This window comes from Aplidium turbinatum, chromosome 7 (genome assembly GCF_918807975.1).
Source record: "Aplidium turbinatum chromosome 7, kaAplTurb1.1, whole genome shotgun sequence".
NCBI classification, from domain to species: Eukaryota; Metazoa; Chordata; class Ascidiacea; order Aplousobranchia; family Polyclinidae; genus Aplidium; species Aplidium turbinatum.
Genome location: NC_137478.1, coordinates 27425318 through 27443272, shown reverse-complemented (window position 1 = coordinate 27443272; position 17955 = coordinate 27425318). Strand labels below are relative to the sequence as shown.

Here is a 17955-nt window from a genome sequence, read left to right as displayed (position 1 = left end):
GTTTGGAGCTTCATTGTTGGATCGAAAATTACTTCAGCCCCAATCCTACCAACAGTTCTTCGGAAGTGAGCACCATCTTTTGTGGAAGGCGAATCTGTAACCATCAAACACAACAATACAGGCTCTATATTTGGACATCACATAATCAGTGGACATCTGCATGATTTCATCCCATGCAACTCCTTTTGTCGAAGGAAGTTTATGGAGCAGGGCACCTCCATCTAGTACATGCTGGACTAAGGGCTTAGATGGTTTTGGAGCAGACTCAATTGATGAAGACCACAAGAAGTCAGTCAAGGAGGCCTTGTTGGCTGGTCTAATGATGGATTTTGATTCAAACAAAGCTGATGGAAATTGAAAAAGTTCATACTGGAATACCTCTGGTAGCTGATTCGTTGTTGTGCCAGCACAGACTAAACGTTGATATAGGAGGATGGGATGAACACTCACTTCCCTGTCCTTGACTTTGACCGATTCTTTTGCACCCATGGTGATGGTTTGGTGTTTCTTTCTGAAATAATGCTCAGTCACCTTTACTCCAGGCATTAGTGCAAGGATTTTCATACCTACATCCCATGCTGAGTCACAGTTGACACTGTCATGAGCTGCAATGCCTGTCACTATGCTTCTCAGGCTTGGTGGGCCATCCTTTCGAAATGGATTTCTCACTGTCAAATACTGAATTAGATCTTGAAGATCTTTCATATCTCTGCTCATCCTTGCTGGGGTACTCTCTTTGTGTTGCTCACTGGTGAAAAATTTTACCCCTGTGAACTCTTGCATGGTTTCATTTACTTGGGCGCATGCTGGTGCAGATAGAACCCAGATGGGTGGTTGTGTCTCTGTCAATCCACGCCCCCTTGTAAGTCCACCCCTCGACTTCAGGCTCCTCATTAGACATTGTTCGATTGTCAGGTCAGTTCAGAGACCAGCCCAGCATCTGTCTGTGCGACGAACACCGTGATGTCCTTCCATGAAGTGCTTGTGGACAAGAGGCATCTCACTCTGAAGTTTGGACATCTTGGCTAGGTACAAGTGGATACTTTTCACATAGTGATTGTGACCTGATGCTGTCAAGTACGGAAGCATTTCATACATGGACTGCAGATGCAATGGCCATAAGCCTTGTCGCTCTGCTTTAATGAATCTGCACATGATTGTGACCATCGAAATGTATTGTAGCCAAAGTCGTGCTGTTCTAAATTTTTTTAGGGTGTCTTTAGTTTGCTGTACTTTCTGTTCTAAGCACTGAAGCACTTCATTCTGATCTAAATCTGATGGAGACACTGCGCCTATTAGTAGTCGTTTCATTAGATGTCTCAACTGAAGAATCAAGTGGTTGTCCTGTTCGTGGTCATTTGAAAAGCACCCATCGCATTCAGGAATATAAGACAAGTTGATATCTAATGCTAACGAGGTTAACAGTGCATTAAGGGCTGCATCCACCAAAAGATGTCCTCTGACTGCGCGACTCACTGCTTTTCTGGACAGCATGTGAACCACTGAATTAGGTGCATAAACTATTTCCAAGAGTTGTTGAAGTCCAGTTCCGTTCATCAAATGTCCAATGCTGCTTAGGTAGCTCATCATGGTGTGAAATCCTCCGAGTTTTATCACAGATGGTTGAAGTTCTGGCTGACTTTCAACCATGCTAAATGCCTTTAGCCACAATGGTTGATCAAGTGTGATGACAGGACACACTTTGTATCTGGTTGCATCAGACGAAATGAATTTCAGGGTAGAATAGATGCATGAGAGATCACTGGGGTCCATGGCAAGCATGGGCAGGAACAAGACGGAAGTTTTGCCTTGATGTTCTCCTTGGTGGATAAGTTGCATGAAGCCAGACCATTGAGGACGTGGTACCTTAAGAACCAAAGACGATTCCCATAATAGATGTGCCATTGCTTATAGTTCTTCTACATCAGGATCATTCAAGTTTCCATACTGCATTTGATGTAAATTCTCTTTGTCTTGGTGGAAGTACTTAATAGAAATTCTGCCAACGTAAAAATGTCATCTGCTGTCACTTTGACTCTTGGTATAACTAATGAGTGCTTCGCTGCCGGTGTCATCATGGAAATAATGCTCATTCCATGAAATGTTCCATAACCATCAATGCTATGCAGATTGTGGTCAACATTATCGGCTGAATATTGAAGAAATGTGCCCTCACTTATATCTTCTACAATGTCAGTATTTTGTGTTACTGCTGCACTTCTCTCAAACATTTGAATCTCACTGTAGGAGCTGCAAAATCCATGCTTGCTCAAAGAGTCAACAAGCATTTTTGACTGGAACAGATGATGCATCTGCACGCCTAAGCCTAACTGTAGGGGAGCAGTAATAGCATTTGATCTTGCTGCTTGCATAATAGCTTGTCCAAAAGAAGCTATTTTAGGGTCAGCATTCTTGCTACAAACCATAGTCTGAAGAAATTGAAGTAGGGACTGAGGTATGAATTGCAGTGCCGTCTCTGTTAACTAAATTAGATGAAAAGATATGAAAAAATTGAAGATTTTTGGGACTTGTAAAGGCCATTTTATTTTTATATTGTTATAAATTTTAAAAAGACACGTTTTTGTCTCATATTGCAACTTTCCAATGTCTGTTTTTGAATTCCTGTACCAGAAATATAGAATGAGCTCTTTTACAGACCTAAATTATATGAATTAGGTGAAAAAATATGGAAAAATGAAGATTTTTAGGACACATGGCGGCCATTTTGTTTTTACCCCTAAAAAGGGGGTTCCACTAAATTTTTCGTGGCAGATTTTTAGTATGTTATTTTGTATGATGTAAGCTTTCAGAAAATGTATGGGTCGAAACATTTGCAATTAATGGTGGGTCAAACCCTATTTTGACTGGACTACTACGCCTGTGTTCTGAATTGCTCTGTTCGCTAGCTGAATCCATATGATTTGCTGATCATGAAATATGTTGTTTTACGTAGGCTACCTTTATTTATAGCATATTACTGTTGATTGATTTTGGCGATTTTTTCTATTCAAGGTTTGAACATTATTGATCGGAATGTCTAAGTTATAGGCTACTGTTTGATCACTAGGCACTAACTCAGTGGTTCCCAACCTTTTTCGTCCGGTGGACCCTTTTAGTCATAATTCAAATCTAAATTCCCCCCTATAAATTTAGTTTGTTAAAAACTCGTTGACATTAATATTTTAATCTAAGTCTTATAAAATAAAATTTCACTAGCAATAAGCTTTTTAGCCTGTAATATTCCTTTTCATAATAAAATAATTCAATTAATGAAGAACGTTGCTGAAAAGTATTTTATCCAAAGAAAAAGACCAAAAATGACATGAAAAGACCAGCTGAAAGTCTCCCTCAGCCATGCAAACATTGATCTAGATTCGTGGGAACAACTTGCTACTGACAGATCACTCTGGAGAAAAAAAAGTAGGGAATGCACGGAAATTTTCGAAAAAAACAAGATACAAAAAGCCCATGAAAAACAAAGCATTAGAAAAGCTAAAACAACCACGTCCGACACTCTCCATACAATGTGATTTTTACCCACGTCTTTTCCCTCATAAACTGGGCTTCCAAAGCCACATACGACATCACCATCCAAAGCCAAAATCGATTTGAAGACGAAACCAATGCTCGGACACGAGCTGGAGTCAACGACATTCAAAATATAAGAGTCAATGCATTTAACAGTCTGTGTGATGCTTGTGACTTTTTGTTTCGACAACTCATGAATATGGTGAAAGTGTAGGCTACTGAAAAGAGCATAACGAATATTATATTCTCCACGTCTAATCTGCTTCTCTGTTTTGTTTTCATTTGTAAGATTCATCTGTAAGTTTTGTTTTCATCTGTAAGAGTTGAAAAACCTGATTTGCATAGATAAGTGGACGCAAACGGAAGGATACTTTAAATAGGTTTCTCTACCACTTTGGGATAGGATTTACACATTAATGGCCAAAATCCAGTAATTGATTTTTTTCTCTGAATAACTTTCTTGCGCAAAAATCCATCTTGAGTTTTAAAATTTCATTCTGCAATTTATCGGGAAGCTTTTCCATCAACAATGTGAATGAATTTGGTAATAAATCAAGCTCATCGTCATAAATTTCAGGAAAATATCGAATTAATTCCAGCTCTAATGCTGTGAGATATTGCAAAATCAATTCTTTTTTCAACTCTGGAAGAACTTGTTCTTTGCCGTCAACAACCGCACCGATGATAATTCTTTAAATATGGTGACATGTTCAATTGTTCATTCTAATTTCTAACTTTTCTCTTTCAATTATCGAGCTTGCTGGTGAAAGCTTCTAAAGCATCTTTAAATGCTGAGCGGTACTGGCATCTGCTCCTGGAAGGGCCATCCAAGCCAGCCTGGTTGAAAGGTAGAGGCCAGACAAAACGTAGTCCCCCCGCGATCAGGACAGCAGAGCCTTTTAGTAGGCTACCTTAAGACAATCTCCTAACGACAGTGACATAAATCAATTACTCTCCTCCATCTTGCCTTGAGCCAGCATGGAAGCAGTGCAGTTTGTAAATTCACATGGTATCAATATGTCAATAGCTCATGGATACAACCCATGTTGATGCGAAATCTGCTTCAAACAGAGATGGCAATCGAATAGCCTATATACCGTGTATTGGTGTTTTTCCCTTTCATTTTCAGATTTTGTTTATTTAATGGACCAAACATATCAACCAAATAAGCAAGGAATCTAATCCATTTGTCATCATTCAGCAATGAAACAAATTCCAATTTTATTAAAGGTCAAAAAAATAATTTAAGCTCGTCTCTGAGCTCAAACACTAGCTTGGTTATGTTTCCTCTTGAAAGCCATCGAGTATTTGCATGAAAACGAAGTAGGCCTACGTGATGGTTTGCATCCATGTCACTGCACAATTGCTTAAATAATAATCGGTAGTCAAGGGCTTTTCCTTAATGCTCTAAAGCTCTGGTCTTGGCCAACTTACTAGGCTTAAAAAGGTTCACTATCTTAAAACCAAATTCCCCCCTAAAAACTGCAAAATTCCCCCCCTGGTGGGGAATTCCCCCCCGGTTGGGAACCACTGCACTAACTGCTTTGCAGTCACACGAAAGCATTAAAATTAAAATGGTAAGTACCTTTACACATTTGGTCGCAAATTTTCGGTTTGTCTGTGCACAAACATTCATCAGTAAGATCCTGGCAATGAAAGATTTTATCACAGAACTGTCTGCCGGGAATCACTTTTGAATTATCCAAGCAGCGAAAACAACGATCGTTTAAGAAAGCTGAAAAAACAAATAAAACACCGACCACATTACAAGCGAAACAATATTGGCTTAGAAAAAAAAACAACAATAATAAAATACTGTAGTATAAAACAGTCACTGTGGTTTTGTTTCATGCAGGCTACATTCTGTAAAATTCTACGATTGATTTTTTACCGAGCTGCGTTGGTCTGAATTGCAGTTTTTATAGTTTTAGATATGAACAACGCACTAAAAGCTGTGGTTCGATTCCTGTCCGTCCTGATATCACAAGATTTATGATAAGAGACATTATATAATATGAGATATGATAGATATGAGATAATGAGATATGATAGAGATAGAGATATGATATAATTTATGACATAAATTATCTGTTTTAACAACGGCCACCCATGATCACATACACGTAGGCCTACGGCCTAGTTTGTTACATTTTGCAGATTGTTTCTTGCAGTCTGGATGATTTTTTTCAAAACAACATTTTCTCTAACCCTTTAATGCACATTAAAGTTGGGGAATCATTTTTTGTATAAATCTTATATTTTTAAGATCCATTGGGGTTACTTCAAGGCAGTGGCGTAGCCAAGGGGGGGTTTTGGGGGTTACAACCTCCCCTTTGGCACGCGTGTGACGTCACGATATTGAGAATGATGCTTTCAGTCCAAAAAAAAAGCCTAATTTTATACAAAACTGCATTAAAAGAGCGAGTTTTGCCAATACCAAACATTCAAACATCTCAGTCAGGAATTAGCAACAAGAAAACATAGAGACTTAGTTTTATTTCCGAAAAATGCCGCAGAAAACATGATCTTATCCTTTTGCTATGCCACCGGACAGCACCATTTTACAGAAATATTCATACCCACATTTTTGTTGTAAATCCTCTCAGAATGCACCAAATTCAAAGTAATTTTTCAAAACTTTCTGGAGGAGGCCCCCCAGACCCCCCGCCGCTGAATCGTCAAACCCCCCCTTTTCAAAATTCCTGGCTACGCTACTGCTTCAAGGTATTTTTTTATGAAACACTTGTAATCGTTGAAATATGACGTGGTACCTAGAGGTACCACGGTGCTTCAAAGGTAAAATTTTATCTTCGATTTATATTTTGAGTTTTTCTAAGTCTCGTGTAGAAACGAATAGAACGAAACACAATTGCAGTGGTTCCGTTTGTACTGAGCACAAGAATGTTGCTAATTCAGCATCAAAATTGAAAACACGCAAATTAGGTTGTCAAAAATGGATTACTATAGACAAAAATGTGCCATCACAAGCAATTGCTGTTACTTAACAACTTGAAATATCGCAGTTGAATAGCAAACTTGGCAAAGCACAGTCAAGTATAAAAACACTAAAATGCGTGTTACTAATGCAGAAAAACAACATAGAATACACAAGCTCATTACAATTGCTGGTGGAAAGCTTGGAAGCAGTTGCGGCCATTCACGTAACACAAATAAATTCCACATTCTACACACATGTTGTTCGTGCGGCGGTTGCGACAATGCTTGCAACGTTGCTTATTTTTCTCCCCTATCTGCATAGTATGCTTGACAGGGCCATTTGAGGTCTTGTTGTATTTGACATTTCTTTGAGTAAGAATAGCACTGTCTGGAAATGCTCGTTTTCTGTTGGAATAGTATCCAATCAAAGTTCTAGCAACAACCCTTCTAAATGTCTTTAAATTAAGTTGATCACTGCTGTCGTTTTGCAACGTGGTGTAAATAATGAAAACATTGTTTATATAGCAATGTCCAACAGATCAAATACCACGCGAAGGTAGTATGTGATTTTTGAGCGGTGGTCAAATTGGAAGGTCACTTTTTTCTGATTCATAATGTCTACACCTCCCATAATTATACTCATTGTATCTTTTCCGAACAGCAGGACAAGAGATGGCAACTCTGTCACTAGAACCTTTCTTCTTGTGCACTGGTTGGCTACATGTAAAGGCAGGACAAACAAAAAGTCAGACAATAAAAACACACCTTTGTTATCCATCCATTTTACAAAATTGATACTTCCACTAGAAAAACCAAGCAATGTCTCCCTTTGTCAATGCTTTGTCGGTGGGAACCAAGGTTTTGGGAAGGTTTTTACGATTTACTCGTACTGTGCCTGCACTGTATATTTTTCGTTTCAACAACTCCTGTTGAAGAGCTGGTGAATTAAAAAAGTTGTCTATGTAGACTTGACAACCAAGATCCCGGATTTTTTCAGTGAGCTGCAAGAAACTCCTTCACCCAGACCATGTTCAACTTGGCCTTTCTTTTTGCCGGTGTACAAGTCAAATTCACACAGATATCTTGATTTTGAATCGCACCGATACCACATTTTGAAGCCCCATTTTATAGGCTTTCCTTTCACATATTGGCGTAAGATGTTGTGCCCTTTAAATTTAATCATGTACTCATCGATTGCTTGATGCTCACTCGGTGATAGGGCTGCTAAAAAGGAACGATTAAAGTGATCTAAAACAGGTCTTAGCTTATAAGCTCTGTCATGTTTGAGGTCATCACGACTTGTCATAAACTGATTGTCATTGAAGTGAAGATACGCACGGAGCTCTTCAAATCTTCTCAGTGGCATTATGTTTGCAATATAGGAAACAGCAAGGTCAGCGTTACTACACCAATAGTCTCGCAAACAGGAATGAACGTGGTAACCCATGACTATGTGCATTCCAAAGAACGCTTTCAGTTCAGTTCAGTTCAGTTGTTTTTATTTCTGACCATCATATCAAAAGCAATACACGTCAACATAGCAAAGGTCGAGATAAAGGAAGACGCGACAAAACGCAAACGTTTAAACGTGCTTGTGACCGAAGTAAGTTATTGAGTTGAAAAAATTTGGCACGGTCACAACACCTTCAGAAAAATTTAAGATGTAAAGGGAAAAAAAAAATATTTACAAAAATAAAATAAAATAAAAAACATATATTTAGGCTATAGCTTTATTAGCCCGCATAGCTTTAGCTGATATATTTAAGATTTGTATGGACAGTTGCTATGAAGATCGGCCATGGTGCGTTATCAAGAGTGCTGATGGTCGTGAGGGGAACACGTCTTGATGCGTTTAGCTCATAGCAAAGAAAAGCAAGGCAGGCAAAGAAAACCCCACAAAGAAATCCTACCACGGGCAAAGCCATTTCAAGCGCAACGCACCATAGGCCTTGCACGAATCACAAAATAGATAGGCCCATGGCCACCTGGAGATGTGGCCTGATTTGTCACATTTTGCAGATTTTGACTACAGCTACTGCTAGTGCTTGACTGACATTTTTTGAGATGTTTTTACTTTTTGCGGTTTCCTGATGACATAAAACTTTTTTGTTGCCTTGGGGAAGCAGTAGCAAATGAGAAAAAGTAAGTTGAAAAACGCAAAATCAGACTGTTATTGAAAATTAACAGTCTGACTAAAATCTTCGAAGTCGAATTTTCTTTGTTTTTTAACATGTAAGAATGTTAAAACCTATTGTGTCATCTGGGGAAAAGAATAAAGAAAGCGTAAAAATCTAATTTTTAGAAAAATTTGTTTAAACGTTTGCTCAAAGTTAGAAAAACCTGGAAATTTCTGCAAAATGTGACAAATCAGGCCGTATCTTTAGGTGGCCATGATAGGCCATAACTTGACGACATGAAAACAATGACAAAAACAAATAAAACAAACTAGCAAAAACAACATCATCATCTTGTGGAAATCCAATTATACCCAGGGAAAGTTATGTCTTGAAGATATCAAGCATGCTTTGTTATAAAGTTGCGTTGATAAAGCGATAATTTTAGACCCCAGTCAGCTAAACTTGTCACCTCCACACCGATCCAACGTTAGCAAACGTTGAAATAATGCAAAAATGACAGGCATCGCTAGCTGGGATGCAGTAGTGGCATGTCACAGTAATATGATAAATTTGGGTTACCGTACATGTTTTACACGTTAAACCAAAATAAACGTAAAAAAAATCCAATTCGGCACATTACGTAGAAAAAAATTGTAAACAAGCAAACAGACAATAGACTGACGATCGAGTCCAAGACATTGATATAAAACAACTGGTTGGAGCACATGGCCACCGCTTCACCGAAAGATGGCGATTGGTCGACGAGGATGGCAAAACTTCTGTAGACCCAGTGGACCTTCTGTAGACAAAAAACAAAGAAAGCCAGTAGGAGTACTTACAACCTTACTATTTTGATAATAAATTTACACACATTGGCCTATTATTGCTGGGCAAAGAAATATTAGTATGTTTAGTGTATGTAATACTTAAATAGGATTATTTCAAGGAAGATTTAGCTTGTTCATTTTTGATTTAAAGCCTTTTGCAGTTTTACATTCATTTCTTATGGTAGTTGGAAGCTTGTTCCAAACGGTTGGCCCCATGTACCGTATTGATTGTTTGCAGGTGTCAATTCTGCAATATATAGGAATATATGGAGAGTTACTTCTTGTTGTTAGGCTACTTGATTGTTTACACATAATTATATCATTGAATGTTGTGGGAAGTAGCTTTTTTGAATATTTAAACATGAAAGTTGCAATCTCTGTATTTTTCATGTGGTAAATTGATTTTAAATTATTGAGTTCCATTACGCCTTTTATGCTTTCTCTGCGGTCAATGTCAAATACAGTACGAAGAAAGTTATTGCATGTGCGTTGTAGCTTTTGCAATGTAGTTTTGTTTCCATGACACCATGTTGAGATACAATATAATATATAACTCTCAACTAGAGAACGGTAAATGGAGAGAAGTGATGTTTGTTTAGGAAAGGCTTAATTTTTTTGCTGATGTGATAATATAGTTTCGGGAGAGAGTTTGCTTTCTTGTACCAAAGACGGGCAAGACACAACAATACCACAGGGTTGAGTATTACAACAATATATTTTACATAATTATTTACAAATAGTTTTAACAATCGAACGTTTTCGGCTTAACCTAAGCCCTTCGCAGAGTGTTGATCTTGTTTTTGAAGCAAAATTTCCATATGAAACTTCCATGACAAATGCTCGTTTACAATTATTCCCAGAAACTTAATTGAGGCAACTTGTTCTATGTAGTTTTTTCGAATATTCAAGGGTGGGTTGCATGATAGTGACTTGCTTTCTTGACTTGAAAATAATATATGTTTGGTTTTGATGACATTTAGAGACAATCGATTTGTTGATAGCCATTGATCTATGCATACAAGCTCTTGGTTTGCCATATCATATACAGTAGAAACGGTTTTATTTTTATATATAACGGTGGTGTCATCTGCAAACATAATTAATTGCAGTTCCGTGTTGAAGGCAGTTAGGAAAGTCATTTACATAAATCAGAAATAAAAAGGGCCTAAGATAGACTCTAATGGGACACCCAAAGATATGTTGTTAACATTAACCGTATCTGTTACTGGCGTAGACCTTATGGTCTCGCCCTCTGCTAATTCAGCAATTTCACATAGAAGCAGTGACGCTGGAAACTTGAGATTTCTTGACTTTTACTTTTGTTTTCTTGCCCCAAATTTTAATCCCGAATATGTTGGTATCGGATAATTGTGAAGTTCACAATAAACCTTTTGTCACAGTCAGTTCTGAAATGCAGGAAAATTTCGGGTTTATTCAATAGCTTGATTGACAGTTTACTATTAGCGTGCGGTTTCATTTTGTATTAACGCGACGGCGCTGAAATTCCAGGCAGCAAAATCCGTCATTTTTACATTGATTCAACGTCGACTTTGCTGTCTGGGTAGGGAGTCGGTCTCTGACGCAATATGAGTCATTCATTGCTGGCAGACAATAATTAGGAAGGTAATTTGTTATTTGCGCAAATTGCTTTGTAGTGCAAAAAGTGCATGTGATACTGTTTGCACAGAGACGGAAAAACAAAATTGATGAAATTCTGTGTTCAATGCAAGAAGACTTTCAAAATGAAATGTCATCTGAAAAATTTGACCAAGAAATGGCGAAAATAGGTCTAAAACCGAGTCGTTATCACCTTTTCTACCTAAAATACACAATCACGAATATATTTAGGTATACTGATTGATGATACCATCAGTGATGACGCAGATATTAAAAGGCAAGTGCGATCTCTTTATGTCGCTGCCAATCAGCTTAGGTCCAAGTTTGGAAATTGCTCTACCGAAGTTAAAAATGTAATGTACCAATCATATTGTATGCCAATGTATGGTTCGCAACTATGGTGTAACTATAAAACTTCTACTTTAAATCGCATACGAGTTGCTTACAACGACTCGTACAGAATTATCCACAATTTGTCGAGATGCGACAGTGCTAGAGTGTATCAGGTACAGAACGACGTGTTAACATTTGATGCTCTATTAAGAAAAAATTGCTATGCATTTGTAGAACGTTGCAAAAGATCAATTAATCCACTTTTGCGCAATGTTATGTCTTCTGATTATTACTTTAATTCTACATTTTATATTCACTACAACAGTATTTTGTACGTTGTTTGATGTAGCCTACTTGATGTTGTGTTAGTCTGATATTTTGTGTGATGACTGTTAAAAAATTTAAATTCTATGGACTTTGAGTCTGATTGCAAATAAATAAATAAAAAAATAAAAAGAAAAAAAAATATTTTGCGAAATAAATTGATTGAAGTGATAGATAAGGCTTTTGACCAACGGCATACTTTTTCCCGGTGTTATTTGATATAAGCCGACGGAGTAATTAGCAATAAGAGAGACGTAGACTTGATGGTCTCGGCCAGTAACTCTTGCCGCCAAAAGGAAGCAGTGACAGATACGGTTAAAAGATAGTGTGCCATTGAAAACCACTCTTTGTTTTCTATTACTCAGGTAACTCATGAACCAATCATAGGCCACGCCCAGAGATGTACGTATACGCCGCAAATTCTACGCCTTAGACTTGCGGCCTAGACTTTTTGTTTGCGCTAACGCTTACGGCCACATTTTTTTGGATAGTTTGCGCTTGAGGCTACGCCGTAAAGTTTTCGCGGTTTTTTAGCGCGTAGGGTCAACGCATACTTTTTAATGTATTTTTTTCGCTACAACACGCCAATACCTTCCGGCGCTGCAGTTGAAAGAATGTTTTCAATGGGCAAAGACATATTGAAACCAAAAAGCAGCTAAATGTCAGATGAACACTTTCAGATGCTTGTGTTTCTTTGTGGAAATTCATAATAAAATTTGTTTGTTTCGAGTGGTTTATATACCATGTGAATGTTTGGCACCGAGCAAACAAAATGAGTTTACGCTAGTGTATGCGCTAACGCTGACGCCGCCAACTTTTTTTACAAGTTACGTTGACGCATACGGCGTATGAATTTTCGAACGTTTGCGTTTACGCTGACGGCGTCAATATTTTTTGTATGCGCGTACATCACTGGCCACGCCTCTTATTCCGAAATGATATAATTTAGCTAGCAATATTTTATGGTCAATGGTGTCAAATGCTTTAGATAAATCAAGAAAGATTCCTAATGCAAGATGATTGTCATTGAGTATACTGGTGATACTTTCTATTAGCATTGAAGCAGCATGGCTTGTGGAATGAGTTTTTCTGAAACCAAATTGATTGTTATAGAAAAAATTGTGTCTAATTAAAAACGAGTATAATCTGTTGTACATGATTCTTTCTAATATCTTTGAAAAACAGGTACTAGGTTGACTGGTCTGTAGTTGTTTGAATCTTTGCAGCTACCCTTTTTAAAGATAGGTATCACCTTCCCCAACTTAAATGAATTGATAAATTTTCCACTTGTTAAAGATAAGTTAAATAATTATATGAGTTAAAGCATGCAGTATATTTTTTTTGGGGTTGACTTTACAACTATGGATGGTATTTCATCGATGCCACTACTAGTTTTTGCTGGCATACCATGAATAATATTGTTTATTTCATTTAAAGTAGTTTGATAAATATAAATTGTCTCAGAGCATGGAGAATCAAGATATGTTGAAAATATTGTATTTGATGTGGAAATTTTTCTTGTGTAGCGGACGCTGTAGTCAACACGCGCGCTCATATGCAGCCGTCAATGAAGACGGCGACATTCCTGGGCATAACTGGCGAGGAATGACCGGGACACGAAGTCGTCTTCTCTACTGCCTTGTTTATCGACTGAACGTAACAGAATAATGCTTGATCACAAGTAGAGTTCTTTCAGGCTGCGTTATTTATTAACTCGACTTCTAACTTCCGAAGAACAGAATCCAAACACACCAAAAATGAAAACACCGAACGACTAATAACTCCATTACCAAAACTGAGTTCAGCATACTGGCGTACTACATTATTTATTTTCAAAGAATAGAATTTTAACTTCAGAATCGAAGAACTTTGTTTTCACTTTCATTTACAATTGCAACTTGATTACAAATAGAATTTTACATATTACATCTGGAATCCTAGCTTCATAGTTATATTTTACATATTATCTTCTACAAGTTACATCTTCCAGGTTACATTTCACAAGCCATCTTCTACAAGTTACATTTTACAAGCTACATCAGGAATCATAGTTTCAGTTTCCTAAAAAGAACTCTGGTTTTGATTGGAGGGGCGCAGCCACAAGTAACGCAAACTCTACACGCGACCATATAACGCAACACAACTGTAGACCTACGTGTCGAAGTACAGTAGGAATGCAATTCAGGCATAATGCAAAAATTGATTACAAGACTGCATTCCGAGAGCACGCGGTATTTGTCAATTGGAGCAGAATATTCTAGAATACGACTTGACGTCAGTGAAGTGACGCGCGTTACGTCAGAAAGAATAGCTCTCGAGCGCCACACTTGTAAGGGAATGGGCAGCACAGGAAAAGTGATCATTGAAGTGATTTGCAATAGTTAATCTGTCAGTGACTGTACTATCATTTATTTTGATGCCATGGTTAGTCTTAGACTGGGATTTACCTAATAGATGGTTGATTGTTTGCCAAGTAGCTTTCATATTAAACTTTTGCTTTTCAAATTTAGATTTATAAAATTCCTTCTTTTTTTGTTGAACTGTATGAAAGTATAAGTTTCTTGCAGAAGTGTAGTTCTTTTTGGAGTGAATAGTTTTATTGGATATGTACTTTTTAAACAAACGCTCTTTTCTTCGTAATAGATGTAGTAGTTCTTTATCAAACCAAGAATTATTCTTTTTTAAAGGTGTTTTTTTGTAAAAAAAAAATGCTTATTAAATTGACTGGTATATTCTCCTATGAATGAATCATAAGCTTCATCAGCATCAGTTTGATTTAAGCAACAAGTGATGTCCACATTTTCCAGAGCATTTGAGAAATTTTGTATGTTTGAGAGATTAAATGATCTGGTATATTGATGACATGTAACTGAGGGTTTTCCAATGTTTGTACAATGCATAACTGGAAAGTGGTCTGAGATTGCATTAATTAGAATTTCACACCGACTTTCATTACCTGTTTGCACATTGGACCATATTTGATCTAAGACTGTTGCACTGGCCAGTGTCAGTTATTCTGGTAGGTTTATTAATTAGTGGGTAAAAAGAAATTGAAAACATTAATTCTGTAGAATTGCGTACATTGATATTTTCATACTCCAATGAATTATAATTAAAATCTCCCATTATGTAGCATTGTTTTGATGAACCTGTGTTATTAATGCACTCACTAAGCAGATCAAGAAATTCCAAATTTGACTTAGCATCCAATGCAGGTGCTCGATAAATGCTACCACAGGTCACTTGTTTGCCACCAACAAAAATATCAACAAATAGAGATTCGAATACTTCTTCTTTCACAATGTTTATGTCATCACACTTGGTATACATAATATGTCACTTTTTAAGTATATTCCTACCACTTCACCGCGACTGTTTATCCGAGCATTTGATATGAATGCATAGCCTGGTAGGTTTAACTAAGGATCTTTTGAATTAGGCTGAATTCATGTTTCGACAACGGAAATTAGATCAGGACTAATGGGTATAGACATCAGCAGGGCCTCAAGTTTGGTGTAATTATTCACATTGACTATGGACCGAGCATTGATACATTATGAAGAGAAGAATGGCCGGCAGTGAGCAGTCCATTTTTAGTTTGTTGACAGTTGTTGAGTCTAAATATGTTTCAAATATGTTAGGCATAAAAAGGTCATCTATGATTCTATGTCATTGTTGTTTGTGTGAGATATACTAGTAAACATGTCATTCGGATAGTCAGGCTTGAAGGTAAGATTTGAGACACTGTGGCTTCCAACCAGTGTAGCTAATTATGCGAAACAAGTATGCGAAGTATGGGAAACTGCCAGGATTAAGCTCTGCAAGAAGCTTTCCCAGTCCGAAGATAAAGATTCAATCAATCAATCAATTCTGTATTGGATAGATGTACAAAAGGAGGATTCCAGTCACTGCACAATGAGCATGTCCATTTTTTGTGTCCTGATAATTTGCGCTTTTTTTACATTTGACATGAGCTTCAATGGGACAAGTTAAGCAGTTAATAAACTTTTGATTTTTTCTGATTGTTTTCATGCAATAGTTACATTTTGGTTTTGTATTCATGTATAAAAACTTGGAAAATATAAAGGTATAAAATAGGGTTGGTTCAAAAGCTAAGCTTTTCAAAGGTTCTAGGGAATGCACCAAGTAAAAGGTTCCTGAGTTTGGTTTTAAAGTCATTTATAATAATATGTCCTATGGTTTGTTGAGCTTCAAAATAGTTGAAAAACAGCATAATGTTATTAACAAAATAGTTTAAGATGACTTATGGTTAAAGATGTTAGTAATGTCTGAAAAATCATCTATGACTTGCCTTTTATTATCTCAGAAGCACCACACAGTTCCTTTGGATGTACAGACATCCTTGAAGCCAAAGGCATCTCTCGCTTGACGAAGTAGTGCAAGACGTCGCTTGGTCAAGGACTCTGTGATTGACAGTTTAGGACCATCATCAGTTTTCAATTTACTTTTGCAATAAAAAATTTCATCCCTTGTCATCCTTCTAACAAATTTAATAATTATTGGTTTATTTTTATTTTTTGATGGCAAGGGGTGGCATGCATCTATGTCTCCCACTGTTAGACAGTTTGTTGGTTTAATAATTTTATTTAACTTTTTCACTACATATTCAGAATAATCAATGTTACTTCCCTTGCTTGGTGTATCATTGCATCTATGCAGTATGAGGCAATTGCTTCGCCCATACTGCTCCAAGTCATCCAGCTTGCGATCCGTTCTGTATGCAGACTGTTGGAGGTACCAAACTTGCTCTTGGAGAGCATAGACCTGTTTGGATAGCTCCGACAGCTCCACTTGTTGAGCCCGCTGCAGCTCATCTGCAAAAGATGAAGACACAGCAACAGCAGGGGGTGCAGCAGTGGTTAGGTCATTATTGTATTTTTGTTTATACCTTTTTTGTCTTTTCAAAATCTCTTCCATGCCTGTCAGTATCTGATCCATGTTTGCCTTGTTGTCCTCAGTGTTGGGCGCGATAACTTATTTTTCAGTTAAGCAATAACGATAATCGATAAACGAAAAATGCCTAAAGCGATAACGATAAATCAAAAAAAAGTTAAGCGATAACGATAAAATTATTGCCGATAATATTCGATAACGATAATTTTTTTTTTCTTGATTAGCGCTGCCCCATCTCATGCAGCACGAACTGTTTTCATCAACATGACGAAAAATCGAACATAATATACTGTAAAAGGGACAAAGCTTTTTGTAAGTTATGTATGAATAGAATCGCAACAGCGGCAGTGGGTATCGAATCTTCAACCTCTTGATCCAGAATCAAACCACTGAGGTAACCGCCGTGCTTATAATTATACTTTCAGATACCAGTTGGATACTTTTATCAATTGAGTTACACTGCCGCTTACGTGCAGTAGGCAAAATAATTAAATCAAATGAAAATACCATAAAAATTCCAAACTTTGTATTTTGCTTTCTGCTTAAAAGGGCTGTTTACAGAAAATTCAGCAATAATTGAAAAAATTCCAAAAAACGCAAAATCAAACGAAATTTATATCGGAACAACAATATCGGATTTTTCAATGTTAAAATTAGCCATTTAATGCCAAAAACTCTCTGATAAACTCCCTAAACTTCCGATCCTCGGATTCCACTGAGTGAGTTTGCAGCGCTTCCCCAATTCTCTGGCTGAATTTTAAATGATTCTTCATTCAAATTCACTAGGCTACTATTTGTTACGTTTTTGTCTCTGTGGCTGGTCACAGCGGTAAACCATAATCTCTTCGTGGGAAAATTGTAACATAAGATTCCCGAATCCGTTCGTCTGCATGTAATGACCGAAAAAGAAACACTCCTTCGAAACGTCTATTCAAAATTGTATTTCTGTAAAATTAGCCACCTGGCTGTCGAAATTGGATGCAACGCCGTACACCACTAAAACTTGTCACTACAGAACAGATTACTTAGATAAAAGACGGAAAATTTGTCCAGCTAGCAAGCACCAAGCAAACAGTTAAATATGCGACTGACTTCCAACAAACAATTTTAAGAATGACCAGAATGATTTGCAATATTTCAAAAGCACGTCAGCAGTTTCTGTGACGCAATAATGAAAGACAATTATGAAGTCATTCAAACAGGTGTTCAAAGCGGCTGATGCAATATTTTATCAGTCTAGGAACAATGAGCCAAGATTGCATCATTTTTTAGGAAAAATTCCATGACGTGATACGATAAGATTCAATAGACCATATCGGTTTTTATATGACGTTTGATTTGGTGAATAATTGTCGGGA

General features: G+C 37.2%; 1 protein-coding gene across 1 annotated transcript in view; it reads left to right on the top strand.

The window, feature by feature from the left end:
- The first annotated feature begins 826 nt into the window (after nt 1–826).
- Nucleotides 827–17955, top strand: part of LOC145774004 (uncharacterized) — a 99553-nt gene continuing 82424 nt past the window's right edge. Inside the window, exon 1 of the mRNA XM_082585134.1 lies at nt 827–830. Within this exon, the coding sequence (XP_082441260.1) occupies nt 827–830 (4 nt within the window). The remainder of the gene's footprint in view (nt 831–17955) is intronic.